Raw genomic sequence first — 14,052 nt, forward strand, 5'->3', positions numbered from 1 at the left:
CGGAGGGGACACTGACTGGAGGGGACGGGGACACCGGCCGGAGGGGACACCGGCCGGAGGGGACGGGGAGGAGAGGAGGTGCCCAGTGGGAGGCCCTGAGCAGGATTCAGGTTGTAGGAGGGCGTGAGGGGCTCTGAGCCTGAGGGGCGATGTCAGAGGCTCAGGCCCATTCCCCTACTGACCACCCTCCGCTCTGCTGCAGCGCTGGACGAGGTCAGCCTTCCGGCCTCACAGGACGTGACCCTGATGCTGGTTTAATTCCGTTTTTATTCACAGGGAAGAGGGTTCCTCCGACCAAGGCGCGGCCCCTGAGGCCGGGCTCCAGGAAGCCGCTGCTGGATGAGGACCCCCAGGCCCCGGGGGAGGTCTTGGCGGCGGCCAGTCCGGACGAGAGTAAGCCCTGCGGGCGGGCGGGTGGGCGGGCTGGCGGCAGGCTCAGGGCGGCGCCTCTCCTTCCCCCTGGCACAGAAGGGCGCAGTCAGTTCCCAAGGGCATTTTCTGGGCACCGAGCAGCCCTTCCCAGACTGCTGGGCAGGAGAGCTTCCGAAGCCCACCCAGATCGGAGCAGAGCCACGCGGCTCAGCTTCCTCCCCCTCCTCCGGAGGCCCGGGAGGGAGGGAGGGAGGGAGGGAGGGAGACCGAGCCCCGCCCTCCCCAGCGTTACATGCACTGCCCCCCCCCCCCCCCCCCCCCAGTCATCGCCGTGCGCGTGAAGGAGGAGCACGTGGAGGCGGCCACGCCTGACAAGGCCCGGAGCCCGGAGCTGCCCGTGTCCATCGAGAACATCAAACAGGAGGCAGAGGACTGAGCCGCCCGCTGTAGCCGGCCCCTCGCCACCTCCCGTCCACCCACTGCGGTTTGGAGACTGAGCCTTTTTGCAAAAATTCCGCTGGTGCTGGGGGCCCGGCACTGAAGGGTGAGCCGGGTCTCTGACCTGCCTGTGACCTCTGCCCTCTGCAAGGCCCAGTGACGGCTGCCTGGGTCCCCAGCTCCCGTCCCCGCAGCTCTCCCTCCCGTAGCCGCCCTCACCCTCAGCCACAGGGACATGGCCAGACAAGACCAGACAGTGAAGTGTGCGCGCCTGTGTGCGGCCAGCCAGTCACAAACAAAGGCTGCAGCCGCTCCGGGAGGCAGGCACCTGATGGGCGGTGGGTGGTGTGATGGGTTCGAACATTACCAAGTGGCCTGTCCCGCCTCCTGGCTGGTGCTCCTCCCAGCACCGCAGGGACAGCCATGTCCGTCGGGCAGCTGAGCAGCAGCGGCCAGGATGTGGTGTCAGTGGTTGTGAGGTGTCCTTGCCCTGTTTTCTGTTGGCATGAGCACCAGTTCCCATTTCTAAAAGGACAGCGTGGGGTCTGCCTGGTGAGGGGACACCCACACCAGCCCGTGCCCCTTGGGGAGGGTGGTGGGTGGGATTGGGGGTGGCAGGGGCAGCAGGTGTGGTCCAGCATCGGTCTGGACCTGCCCCAGAGGCAGCTGGGCAGGACCGGTCCTCGCCACGCCCCTTCTGCTAACCAGGGTCAGTACAGCCTCGCCGGAGCCACAGGACACACTTCCTGGTTCCCTCTCCACTACCGTCCGAGCCCTTAACTCCTTAACCCCGGTTCCCTGCTCCTCAGAAATCACATTCTAGCTCCCCTCGTGTTTGCCAAATTCCGCCTCCTTTGAAACTTCTCTCTGATCAGCCTGACCTCGGTGGCTCCCTCTCTGGAACCGAGGGTGGCAGCTGCAGGCCTCCTGCGCTGCGGGCAGCAAGCCGCACGGTCAGGTCCACCGCTAGGCACAGCCGTGCTGGCCTGCTGCTGTGCCTGTGCTTGCCACAGGGGGTGCTGTCTGCTCGCTCAGGGTCACCCCAGAGGTGGTGATCAGCCCAAGGGGAGCCATGTCCCGTCAGCTTGAAGAGAACTTGTCCTGGCTCCTTTGCTGAAGGCACCGGGCAGCTCCATACGGAGCAGGAACAGCCCCGGGAAGCAGCCTGTTGGTGCAGCCCGGGTTCTCCAAAGGTTTGGGATCCGTGAAGCCAGAAACGGACAGGCCTGGTGTGACAGGCAGTGGCATCCACCCCCAGGGACGAAGATGGCCTAGTGTTCCCTCTGCCTCTGGGGAAACTGGAACCGCATGGCATTTTGGCCTTCAGTTTCTTCTCGGAGGAAGAAGTGATGCTGCAGGTGCATGGCTCCCACACTGAGGACAGAGCTGAGGCCAAGTGTGGCTGCCACTCGGGCCTCATGAGGTCCAGTTTGTCAGGTGTTTGTTCCCTGCAGCAGCGTGTATTCCGACATATCGCCTCATAGTTACCGTTAGGAGGCGAGTTCACATGTGAAGAAGAAATAAAGAACAAATGGCACCTGTCTCCATAGCAGTCACACATACTGCCCTTATTTCTGCCATTCTCTCCCCCAGGCCCGGGACAGTGTGTGATGTGAAGGTGTGTGTGGGGCCTGAAGGCCATTGGATGTGTCGCAGGTCAGGTGTTGACCTCCAGGCACAGAATGCCTGTTAACCCCCGATGGCCTCACAGTGGGGCTGCTGCTGGGCAGCATCCTGAAGGGCCCTCTGACTACCCCGCTGCAGGACACGCAGTGGTTTCCGTGTGGATTGGACCTTTCCCGTCACCTGGGCCACACCCTCCGCTCTGCCCAAGGGACCGGGAAAAGGAGGAGCCGGCCATGGAGACAGTCTCGCATGCCAGCCCTGGTTTAGACACATTTACAGCTTCATCTGCACAGCGGGCCTGCGAGGACCTGGCTTCATTACAGACAGGACAGGGAAGGCTCAAAGGTCTAATAACTTGGTTGTTTAACCACTTAAATGATGGCAGCCGGCCCTAGCCAGTCTGACTCAGTGGTGAGAGCATCGGTCGGCGGACTGAAGGGTCCCAGGTTCAATTCCAGTCAGGGCATGTACCTTGGTTGTGGGCACATCCCCAGCAGCTGATCCATGTTTCTCATCGATGTTTCTAGCTCTCTATCCCTCTCCCTTCCTCTCTAAAAAAATCAATTAAAAAATATATTTTAAATGATGGCAGTGGGATTAAACCATTAAACCCTGGTTGATCAGCCATATTTCTGCTGGCAATACTCATTCCCTCACTCAGCACTAAGCTTCTCGCAGTGCTGGACCCCAACGAGGTCAGGCTCCAAGGAGAGGCAGGCGTGTGTGGTCCAGCCTCTGCCACCAGCACGGTCAGCATCCTGACCCAGAGCATCCTGCCACAGCCCAGGACCCAGATCCTTCAGTTCCTTTGTGTTCCTGGGAGTAAACTGCCACTTTTAACAAAATAAAATGAACCCCAGAACTCCAGGCTGGCCTTCGGTGGATATCTGTGCCAGAGAGGGTGGCTGGAAGGCATGGCTGAAGGTTCCCATTCCTGCCGCACCATCAGACTCTGTGCTCGCGCGCACGTGCCCTTAACCGGAATCTAACCTGGGACCCTTCAGTCTACAGGCCGGAGCTCTATCCACTGAACCAAGCTGGCCAGGGCACGGGGGTCCCTTTGAACTAAAGCCCCGGCCAGGAGTTCCCGGGCTGGCACACAGAGACCCCGGGCCGTTCATGAGCACAAGCCTGGCACAAGTCCACGCACAGGAGGGCCAGCTGACACCTGCCGCTGCCGTCACACTGCCCAGGCCTCCTGCGGTGGAACTGCTCACCTTCAGGGGGGGTCACAGAGGGGTTCCCTTCTCCTCCCACCTGCCCACAGGAACACTGCGAGGGGTTACACATGTCCTCCAGAGAAACACCTCATTTAGAATAGGAACTTCCCAGAGGTAATCAAGGTCAAATGAGGTCATTAGGGTGGACCCTAATCCAACAGGCCTGTGTTCTCGTACGGTAAAAGGGGCAATCTGAAAAAGGAACAGGGAACCTGGACACGGGGTGTCGGAGACGATGTGAAGACAAGGAGGTGCCAGGGGTGGGAGCTGCGCTGCCACAGGCGAGGACCATCTGGGCCCCAGAGGCTGGAGGGGGCAGGAAGGACCCGCCCCTACAGCGTCAGCGGGAGCGTGGCCTGGATCAGACTCCGGTCCTCTGGAACAGCGAGGTAGCCAAGGACCATCTGTGGTGCTTGGTTCTGCAGCCCCAGGAACCACTGCACCATCTAACGGTCCCCGGCACCCCAACTCCCTCCCAGCACCTCCTCGTCCTGTTCCCATTTTCCCTCCCAGGACTGGCTGTTCCCCTTAGACCCTCCGCCCCCGGTGCCCTCACCGCACAGCCCGGCCCCACACCTCGCTCGCTCTCGGAGGTGCTGGGCCCTGGCTGCGGCTGGTGCTCAGTGTGACTGCATCTGTCGGGAGGGAGAGCATAACGCCCCCGGCTGCCGGATGCCAGAGCGGAGCCAGCTGGTGGCCAGGAGCAGGGGAGGCACTGGCACTGCCGGCTGCTGGCCCCAGGCACAGCCAGGCCCGCGGGGTCAGGGACATGGCTGAGCCAGCAGGGATCAGCCTCTCAGGAACAGTGGGATTGGTTTCATGAACGTGTCGGCCCAGTGTGCCGTGGCCTAGCGGAAAGGCCGCTGTCCCACAGGATGAGGTCACGTGAAGCAGCGCAGCCTCACAGACCCACCCGGGCCCGGCCCAGAGGGAGGGCGGGGAGGAGGCGGGCATGGGCACTGCCCAGATCCACAACCACATGAGACTGAGACCAAGAGAAGTCAGAGCCCTGCTCCCTGGGCGCTTGGGAACCTGCCCCCCACCCAGGCATCCCTCCCCCTGCCAACCTCGTCTGCTCCCCGATGTCAGCCCTGCCCGCGGGCTCTCCGGGCACCGGGCATCCGCTTGGCCTTCCTGGTCGCCCAGCCGGGGCAGACTTCGAAGACAGGGACGGCCGCCTTCACCCGCTGGCCCCGGGCGCTGGGGGGCACGGCACAGGCGGCCCCCGTGCGCAGGTTCAGCCCCGAGAGCCACCTGCGGAGAGAGTTCGGACCCGGTGCTGAGCCTTCCGGGCGGGGTCCTGGGAGCTTGGGGCGGGGAGTGCCTCATGCTGAGCGCGGAATCTGAGAATCACCGATCCTGTGACCCTGACCAGGTCCCGTCCAGCCTCACATCCCTTCTCCGCAGCCAGAAGGCCGCAGGAGCGATAAACACCCACACGGGCTGGAATCGTTCAATCCGCACACGTGACTGGTTCACTGTCACTGCGGACACGCCCCCACGAGGTGGACGGACTGCCATCGGCCTCACAGAGGAGGGCTGTGGCCTGTCAGAGGCCGGCCCGGCAGGCAGAGCTGGCGTCAGCGGGCCTGCGGGCTCCAGTGATGGCGGCTTTCTGTGTGATTATGTGGAGCGCCCACGAATACTGATGAGGCCCGGCCCGCTGGGCTGGGCAGAGCTCGTTCCCACTCTGTGCTTGAGGGACCCCCAGCTTGTGTCCTGGCAGGACCCCGCTCCCCGAAAGCTGCAGGGGAAGCTGGGCAGACGGGGCCCTGGGGACACAGGGGGACTTGGCTGAGAGCAGCGGGCGGGCCCGCCGGGGTCCCGGGGGAGTGCTCACCTGTGAAGGGGGAGCAGCTGGCAGTCACAGCGGAAGGGATTGCCACTGAGGTCCACCAGCTCCAGCTGGCTGAGGCCGGGCAGGGCGGGCAGGGCCTGCAGCTGGTTCTTCTGCAGGTGCAGGCTCTGCAGCTGGGGCCCCAGGCCGGAGAAGGCCCTGGGGGAAACCTGCAGGGAGACGCAGGCCCTGGGTGAGCTCCCGTCAGGCCAGGGGGGAGCACAAGGGCAGGGGGCCCTCAGGAGGCCAGGCAGGAAGGCAGCGCTGGGGGGGACACGTAAGTGCGTCTGATGCCAAAGCACCTGCCCTTGGCAAGTCACCGGACCGGCTCAGGGTGCCTTCTGCCTTGCCTGAGCCACCCCACCCCGCCTGATGGCACCGCCCTGAGGGCTGCCCCTGCCTCCAGCGCACACAGGAGGGGGCCCTGAGGGCCCAGGTTCCTCAGTGCCCTCCCTGCGGGCCTCTGTGTGGCCTGGATTCTGAGCTCTGTCCCCCACACCCAGTTCCCTGGGGCAGGGCGGTCTGGCTTATCCAAGGCTCCCCGTGCCCAGCCTCGGGCCTGGCCCTGCCGGGCGGTGGTGTTTATTGGTTAATGTTCCCTCCCTAGGGCCAAGCTGCCCGCCCCCCCGACCCGCCCCCGCGCCCACCTGCTCCAGGCCGGTGCTGTTGAGGAAGAGGTGCTGCAGGGACCCGCCCACGGGCCGGAAGGCGCCGTCCCGCAGCGCCCCCAGCGGGTTCCCGGAGAGCTGCAGCTCCCGCAGGGCGGGCAGCCCCTCCAGCGCCGCGGTGGGCACCTCCCGCAGCTGGTTCCGGTCCAGGTGCAGCGTCTCCAGCTCGGGGGCCGGGCCCAGGGCGCCGGGGGCCACCTGGGCGAGGCGGTTGCCGCTCAGGTAGAGCCAGCGCAGGGCCGGCGCGCCCGCCAGGTCCCCGGGCGCCAGGCGCGCCAGGGCGTTGCCCTGCAGGTGCAGCGCGCAGAGGCGCGGCGGGGCGCGCAGGGCGGCCGCGGGCACCTGCAGGAGGCGGTTGCGCTCCAGGTAGAGGTAGGCGAGGCGCGGGGCGCCGTCCAGCGCGCCGGCGGGCAGGCCGGAGAGCCGGTTGTCGGAGAGGTAGAGGTAGAGCAGGCCGTCCAGGCCGGCCAGCGCGCCCGGCTGCAGCGCCGCCACGCCGCAGTGCTGCAGGTGCAGCGACACCAGGCGGCCGAGGCCGGGGAAGGCGGCGCGCGGCACGGCGGGGAAGTGGTTGCGCCGCAGGTCCAGCAGCTCCGTGTCGGCGGGGAAGCCGCGGGGCAGGGCGCGCAGGCCCCGGGCCTCGCAGCCGCTGTGCCGGGCGGCGGCGGCGCACACGCAGGCGCGCGGGCAGGGCCGGGCCGCGCCGTCCTCCGCCGCCGCGGGGCCCGGAGGGGCCGCCGGCTCCCCGGCCCCCGCCTCGGCCCGCTCCTCAGCCTCCTCCTCGGCCGCCGCCGGGTCCCCGGGGCAGCGCAGGTCGGAGGGGCGCAGCGCGTCCAGGGCCTCGCCCCGCAGCCGCCGCGGCCCCCGGCACGCGCCGTCCGAGCGCACGCGCGCCCGCGCCAACCACTCGAGCAGCGGCCGCGCGCGGCAGCCGCACCACAGCGGGTTGCCCCGCAGCCGCAGGCGGCGCAGCTGGCCCGGGCCCTGCAGCGGCGGCAGCGCGGCCAGCTGGTTGCCGCGCAGGTCCAGCGTGTGCAGGCGCGGGCAGCGGGCGAAGGCGCGGGCGTCCAGGGCCTGCAGGGCGCCGTGGTCCAGCAGCAGCTCGCGCAGGCCCGGCAGCGCCAGCCCGTCCTCCTCGCCCGCGTAGGTGAACGGGTTGTGGCCCAGCTCGAGGCGCGCCAGGCCGCGGGCCGGGGCCAGCGCGGCGCCGGGCAGCGCCTGCAGCTCGTTGTGGCGCAGGCTGAGGCGGCGCAGCGCGGGCAGCCCGGCCAGCGCCTCGGGCGCCAGCACGCTGAGCGCGTTGTGCTCCAGCCGCAGGCCGCGCGCGCGCTGCAGCCCCTGGAAGGCCAAGGGCGGCAGGTAGACCAGCGCGTTGTGCGCCAGGTTGAGGCTGAGCAGCGCGCCCAGCGCCCCGAAGGCCCCGGGCCGCAGCTCCTCCAGCCGGTTCTCCTGCAGCTCCAGGCGCCGCAGCGCGCCCAGCCCGGCCAGCGCCTCCTGCGGCAGCGCGCGCAGCCGGTTGGCCGCCAGGCTGAGCACCAGCAGGCGGCCCAGGCCGCGGAAGGCGCCCTCCGCCACCCGCTCCACCTGGCAGCGCCGCAGGTCCAGGTGCGTGAGGTGCGGCAGGTCCCGGAAGGCGGCCGGCGGGATCACCTTCAGCTGGTTGCCCTGGAGGTCCAGCTGCTGGGTCAGCTGCAGGGGGGGGGAGGGTAAACTGAGCACCAGGAGGACTAGTGCCCCTGTGCCCCTCGCTAAGTTTCCTCTCCTGGCCTCCTCCCCTCCCCTCTCATCCTCCTCACCAGCTCCGACACCGCCTCCAGGAAGCCCTCCTCCCCAGCCACCTGGCCATCCCCAGCTCTGGCACTTTTTGCATTGGATTATCACTGCCTGTTTACTTCCTTCGTTTTAAAAAAAAAATATTTTGATTTTTTTTTTACAGAGAAGAAGGGAGAGAGAAAGAGTTAGAAACATCGATGAGAGAGAAACATCGATCAGCTGCCTCCTGCACACCCCCTACTGGGGATGTGCCCGCAACCAAGGCACATGCCCTTGACCGGAATCGAACCTGGGACCTTTCAGTCTGCAGGCCGAGGCTCTATCCACTGAACCAAACCGGTTTGGCTTTACTTTCTTTAAAAAAAAAAAATCTTTTTAATTGATTTCAGAGAGGAAGGGGAGAGAGAGAGTGAAAGTGAGAGAGAGAGAGAGAAACATCAATGATGAGAATTATTGATTGGCTGCCTAACTGCATAACCCACACTGGGAATCGAGCCTACAACCTGGGCCTGTGCCCTGACCAGGAATCGAGCCGTGACCTCCTGGTTCATAGGTCGATGCTCAACCACTGAGCCACACGGGCTGGGCATGCCCATTTACTTTCATCCGCACTAGTTCTTGAGTCTCTAGAGCAGACACCATATCTTCCTCCAATATATGCCCAGTTCTCTGCCACTAATTCAGTGTTTATCTGTAGGTCACCTGTTTGTGCCAGTCACAGAGGGTTTTAAACAGCCGGTCTGCCTTGTTGCTTACTGCCTCTCACGGAGTGAGACAGGTCAGAAAGGAAAGTGACTCTCCAGGTCTCCTCCCAGGCAGTGGCAGGTCCTGGCATGCCAGCCGCTGTTCCCCCCCTCCCCTCAGCCCGCTGACCTCCGGGATGGCGGGGGGCACCTCGGTGAGGTTCTGGTGCCGGCAGGCCACGTGCCGCCTGGCGTTGTCACAGACGCAGGGCTGCGGGCAGCGCTGGGCGGCCGCGCGCCCCGTGGGGCCCAGCAGCGGCAGCAGCAGCAGCAGCAGGACGGAGGAGGTGCTGTGGGCAGGGAGAGGGGGCGCCGTTGTTCCAGGGGCCAGGGGCCCACCTCTCCGCTCCCTGAGCCCGTCTGTCCTTGGCCCCGGGGAGGGTGTTCTTTCCCTCTTCCTCAGCAGCCGTTCCACGCCGGGGGAAACTGAGGCTGAGGGGACTGGCACCTCCCTGTGGCTGTCAGCCAGCGCGCCGAGGCCTTGCTAAACCCTAGATGCTCTGGGTCCGTCTGTGCCGCTTGGGGAGGCTCCCGGGCCCGGAGGCAGGACCTCCCGGCCCGAGGCTGGAGACGGAGCAGCAGCCCAGCCCCGTGGTGGCGGGAGTACAGGGACACCCACCTCGAGAAGACGGGGGAGGGCTGAGGTCCAGCTCGCGCTGAGGGGTAAGACTTGGGGGACCAGCCATTGTGGGGTCCAGAGCCTTGAGGAGCCTGAATGGCTGGCAGGGGAGCCGATGGCTTGCCCTCTCCTCTCCTGCCTATTCCCTGTTGTCCTTTCCTTGTAGAGTCACTTGCTGGCCAGGACTGGGAAGGGAAACTGAGCCTCTGGGATTAGGGCTGAGCTTCGGGCAAGGTCTGTTCACTTGCCTGTCTGTCTCCCATCTGTCCCTCCACCCCACCCCACTCACCCAATACCCACTGGGGCCTATCGCCTCCGGGGCCAGTCGCTGCCAGTGGGTCTCCTGCCTCCCAACGCGCTCAGAGGGAACTTAGCAACGTTCCGATGGGCTGACAGCCCTCCCGCTGACAGCCCTCAGCACCCGGCTGCCTGGGCTGGGGAGTCCCACTCCTGGTTCCAGGGGGAATCTGCTCAAACACTTGGGGTTCAGCGTTTGCCCCCCATAAGCCCAGAGCTCCCTCCTCACTGTTTACAGCTGTCAGGCCCAGCAGCCTGCCCTGCCCGCTGGGCTCCTTCCGCCCGGGCCTCCACTCGCTGCTTTGTCCCCATCTGTTTTCCTCTCTCCTGGGGTCTCAGGCTCAGCCCTGGCCTTGGGGCTGGTGCCCTCCCTGTCTGTGGTGAGGCTGAGGCTGAGGCTCTGAGGTTCAGGGTGGACCAGGGAGGGGGGCCTTCCCCCAGGAACTACCCCACATCCCCACTCCCTGCCTCCTTAGAACCCAGTGAGGCGGCCCTTGGAGTCTCTGCCCAGACAGATCGCAGAGGCCTGGAGAGGGGCGGTGGGCTGGGGTGCGGGGAGGGCTTGATGCAGCCACTCGGCTTCTCTACCCCCCCCCCCCCCCCCAGACTCCCGGGGCTCAAAGGCTCACCCCTCCATGCCGTCCACGGCCGTCCAGCCGAAGAGCAGCAGCACAGGGAAGGCTGCGTCCGTCCTGTCTGGAGCTGGCGGAGCCCCCTCCCCGCGCAGGCTGGCAGCGGGGACAGGCTGAATGGGGGCATTGTGGGCAGCGCTGAGGCGGAGGGCGGGCAGGGGCGGGCGCAGCGGCTGGAGTTACAGGCCTCCGGTGCAGCGCCAGCTCAGGATTCCGGCCCAGGCCCGAGGCCGGCTGGGCAGCCAAGTCCCAGGGCGGCGGCAGGGAGGGCCTGAGGGCTGAGGGGCCTCCCGCTGGGGGTCCTGGGCGGGGCTGTGCCTCACGGGGCCTGTTTCCTGCTCCCTGAGGAGAAACCGTAATTAGTAACTAGCTCAGGGCCATATTAGTAACCGGGCACCTGGCACAGAGTAGGTGCTTAATAATAATGGGTAACTCTGTCTTGTCCGGTTGTGATTATATTTACCTACGTTGTTTAATTCCACACATACAACCTTCCGCAGTTTCCCCCCCCCAATAGCAAATTATTGTAAGCTATCCAAATTGATTCTTAGCCATGCTCACTCATTGTGACAGCTGTATGGTATCTCCTGGTATAAATGTATCAACTCTACTTACCCATTAATTTGTTACTTCCAAGTTTTTTGCTACAATATTGCAAAAAATATACAAATAATTACCTTCTTAGAAACGTGTTTTTATTTATTTATTTATTTATTTAATTAATTTTTTTTTTTTTTTTTTTTTTTGGTTACTCTCACTTGAATATTTTTTTCCATTGAATTTTCGAGAGAGTGTAAGGAAAGGGGAGAAAGATAGCCGGGGATCAAACCTGCAACCTTTTGGTTCAAGGGCCAATGCTCTAACCATTGAGCGAGTTTTCAGTTTTAAAGGAAATAGTTCATCCAGACCATAGCAAACAGGAAACTGAATTTTTCATTATTTAAATTTGACTATATATATATAATTTATTTTATTTTACATTTTTTATTAAATTATCTGTGTACATATTTTAACATTGCCCTCCCCAGTATTAAATTGATTTTAGAGAGTAAGGGAGAGTGGGAGAAATAGAAACATTGATAGAGAATCATTGACTGGCTGTCTCCTGTACGCCCCCTACTGGGGATTGAGCCCCCCCCCCAGGCATGTGTGACCAGAATCAAACCTAGGACCCTTCAGTCTACAGGCCAACACTGTATCCACTGAGCAAACCCAGCTAGGGCACTTTTTATTTTTACTGATTTCAGAGAGGGTGGGAAAGATAGGCTCATCAATGATGAGAATCATCAATCTGCTGCCGCCTGCACACCCCCTACTGGGAATCAAGCCCAAAACCTGGGCATGTGCCCTGACCGGGAATTGGACTGACTGCATGGCTCATAAGTCAGTGCACAACCACTGAGCCACACCAGCTAAGCTTTTGTTCCTTTTTTAAGTAGAAATAGTGCCGCATCACACACAACCTGTGCATGTGCTATTTCACTCAGCAGCCCCCTATCCACTGAGTCCCAGCGCACACCCTCTACGGCTGCTTTCTGCACTCGGCATCGTCGGTGAGACTCACCGTGGTGCTGTTTTCTAACTTGTTCCTTTCCAGTTCTATGGCGCATGCAGCATGCCCTCTGGGAGGCCTCCACACCACGTGCCTTCTCTCAGCACCAGGCCTGCTCTGTGCTCCACATGTGCCACGTCTTCCCCTCTCACCTCGTCCTCATTTCCGTGGCATTTTCCATCCCGGAGGCAGAGGCCCATGGCTTAAGCTTTTTCTGTGTCCAGAACACATGCTCCCCCGTGTGCTGTCTCTATTCGAAGACTATGGCTCTTAGGTGGTGGACCTGGGTCACTTTGAATGCTTGGTGCCCCCACCCCACCCTGCCCCTGCCTTTCCCAAACTAAGTCCTATTGTGAATGCCGGGTTTAGCGCCCCTTTTATTGGCAATAGCATCGTCACATACACAGGCTGCCTAAACACGTGAACTTGCTCATGTATCGCCCCGAGATTTCCTTCACGCGGCGCTGCACGGCCTCACTGTGGCATGCTCCCACCTGCGGCCAGTTCTCCCGTGGCCGCTCCCGCCGGCCCGCCGCCTCTGAGCCATCTCCCCGTACCGGCTCCCGCCATCGGGATGTGCTGCCAGCGGCACCGTGACCCCGCTCCCCGGGCCCAGCCCGAGGTTCAGATGGAATTGGTGGTTCCCCGAGCCAGAGGGGACAGCCGGTGCTGAGCAGGCGCTTCCCCGGGGCTCCCAGGCCAGAGCGCCTGTGACCTCGGCCTCTGCCCTCAGGGCCGGAGCTGGGAGCACGGAGCCTGGCGCAGCCCCAAAGCTGCAGCTTTCTCAGGGTGCCCGCCGCTGAGCTGGTCTGAGGAGGGGCTGGGCAGTCAGAGCCGGCACTCCTGGGACCGAGAGGAAGGGCCAGCCAGGCCAGGGCCCCTCGGACAGGCCCCTCCTCAGCCCAAGCCCGTTTCTCCGCCTGCAATGTCGCCTTGGGAAGTCCTGTTTGAACCTCAAGACTCAGTTCCTGCACCCTAACGCTGAGCTTCGCTGCCCTCCCGGCCAGGCCCCACAGAGGCCGCTCTGCCCGTCTGCTCTGGCCGGGCACCCCCAGGGGCAGCCGGCAACTCGAGCCCAGCGCCCAGCGCCTGGGGCAAGGCCTGCCCTGCTCCTCCCCACCTGGCAAAGGTCACTCAGTGGCCGGCCGGCCCATGGCCAGCAGGAAAGTGTGCCCTCAGAGATCTCAGCGCCCTCTGCACCCAGCGGACACGCAGGAATGCCCGCTCTCGGGTGTGAGGTGAGGGCCCTGTCCTTCCCCCACGGGCAACAGCAGGAGAGACTCCATCCAGGGAGCTGTCCTCTGTCCCAGGCTCCCCACAGCCAAGCAGCCTTCCCAGGCTCCCCACCAGGCCCGACCCCATCAAGTGACCCCGCTGGCCAGCCCCGGGGGGTCCTGGTGAATGGCAGTGTCCGGCCCGCCAGGCCCACAGATGGAGCCACGCCGGGTCCGGGCGCTGTGCTGAGGGGAGGGTGCCATGGACCGGGGGCGCTGTGCTCAGAGGGGAGGGTGGCATGGACCGGGGGCGCTGTGCTCAGAGGGGAGGGTGCCATGGACCGGGGGCGCTGTGCTCAGAGGAGGGTGCCATGGACCGGGGGCGCTGTGCTCAGAGGGGAGGTGGCATGGACCGGGGGCGCTGTGCTCAGAGGAGGGTGCCATGGACCGGGGGCGCTGTGCTCAGAGGGAAGGGCATGGACCGGGGGCGCTGTGCTCAGAGGGGAGGGTGCCATGGACCGGGGGCGCTGTGCTCAGAGGGGAGGGTGGCATGGACCGGGGGCGCTGTGCTCAGAGGGGAGGTGCCATGGACCGGGGGCGCTGTGCTCAGAGGGGAGGGTGCCATGGACCGGGGGCGCTGTGCTCAGAGGAGGGTGGCATGGACCGGGGGCGCTGTGCTCAGAGGAGGGTGGCATGGACCGGGGGCGCTGTGCTCAGAGGAGGGTGGCATGGACCGGGGGCGCTGTGCTCAGAGGGAAGGGCATGGACCGGGGGCGCTGTGCTCAGAGGAGGGTGGCATGGACCGGGGGCGCTGTGCTCAGAGGAGGGTGCCATGGACCGGGGGCGCTGTGCTCAGAGGGAAGGGCATGGACCGGGGGCGCTGTGCTCAGAGGAGGGTGGCATGGACCGGGGGCGCTGTGCTCAGAGGAGGGTGGCATGGAGCCCAGCGGGTGAAACAGGCCGAGGGGGAGCCCGGTCCTCGGCACTGCCCTCGGCTGTCGGCGCTGGCGTGCCCACAGGAGGACGCACCGGCCGCGGTGGAGAGCTGCCCGGTGGTGACG

The 14,052-nt window shown here is 64.3% G+C and overlaps 2 protein-coding genes across 4 annotated transcripts in view; one reads left to right on the forward strand and one right to left on the reverse strand.

The window, feature by feature from the left end:
• L3MBTL2 (L3MBTL histone methyl-lysine binding protein 2) overlaps positions 1 to 876 on the forward strand; it is a 19,150-nt gene extending 18,274 nt beyond the window's left edge. For 2 of the 3 annotated variants that reach the window (XR_014794627.1, XM_084879098.1), the window contains 2 exons: positions 277 to 393; positions 696 to 876. Coding sequence is in view for 2 of the 3 variants with exons in the window: in XM_084879098.1 (XP_084735224.1) it covers positions 277 to 393; positions 696 to 808 (230 nt within the window). In the remaining variant the exon portion in view is untranslated. Of the gene's footprint in view, positions 1 to 202; positions 394 to 695 lie in introns of those variants that run through there. The other variant, XM_084879099.1, reaches the window with a different exon arrangement.
• CHADL (chondroadherin like) lies at positions 344 to 10,245 on the reverse strand. The gene is made up of 6 exons (XM_084879097.1): positions 10,223 to 10,245; positions 8,808 to 8,967; positions 6,141 to 7,850; positions 5,497 to 5,663; positions 4,724 to 4,910; positions 344 to 459 (listed from the first exon to the last, which is right to left on the reverse strand). Exons 1-5 carry the CDS (start codon positions 10,228 to 10,230, stop codon positions 4,742 to 4,744), a joined length of 2,214 nt encoding a protein of 737 aa, XP_084735223.1. The 5' UTR covers positions 10,231 to 10,245; the 3' UTR covers positions 344 to 459; positions 4,724 to 4,741.
• Between the last annotated feature and the right edge of the window lie 3,807 nt (positions 10,246 to 14,052).

The sequence above is a fragment of the Pipistrellus hanaki genome (assembly GCF_964339955.1).
Source record: "Pipistrellus hanaki genome assembly, chromosome: 3".
Taxonomy (NCBI): domain Eukaryota; kingdom Metazoa; phylum Chordata; class Mammalia; order Chiroptera; family Vespertilionidae; genus Pipistrellus; species Pipistrellus hanaki.

Coding starts and splice junctions, on each gene's coding strand:
- CHADL (XM_084879097.1), bottom strand. Junction 5,664..6,140: donor ACAGCACCGGCCTGGAGCAG/GTGGGCGCGGGG, acceptor GTCTCCCTGCAG/GTTTCCCCCAGGGCCTTCTC. Junction 4,911..5,496: donor CAGCTGCTCCCCCTTCACAG/GTGAGCACTCCC, acceptor CTCTCTCCGCAG/GTGGCTCTCGGGGCTGAACC.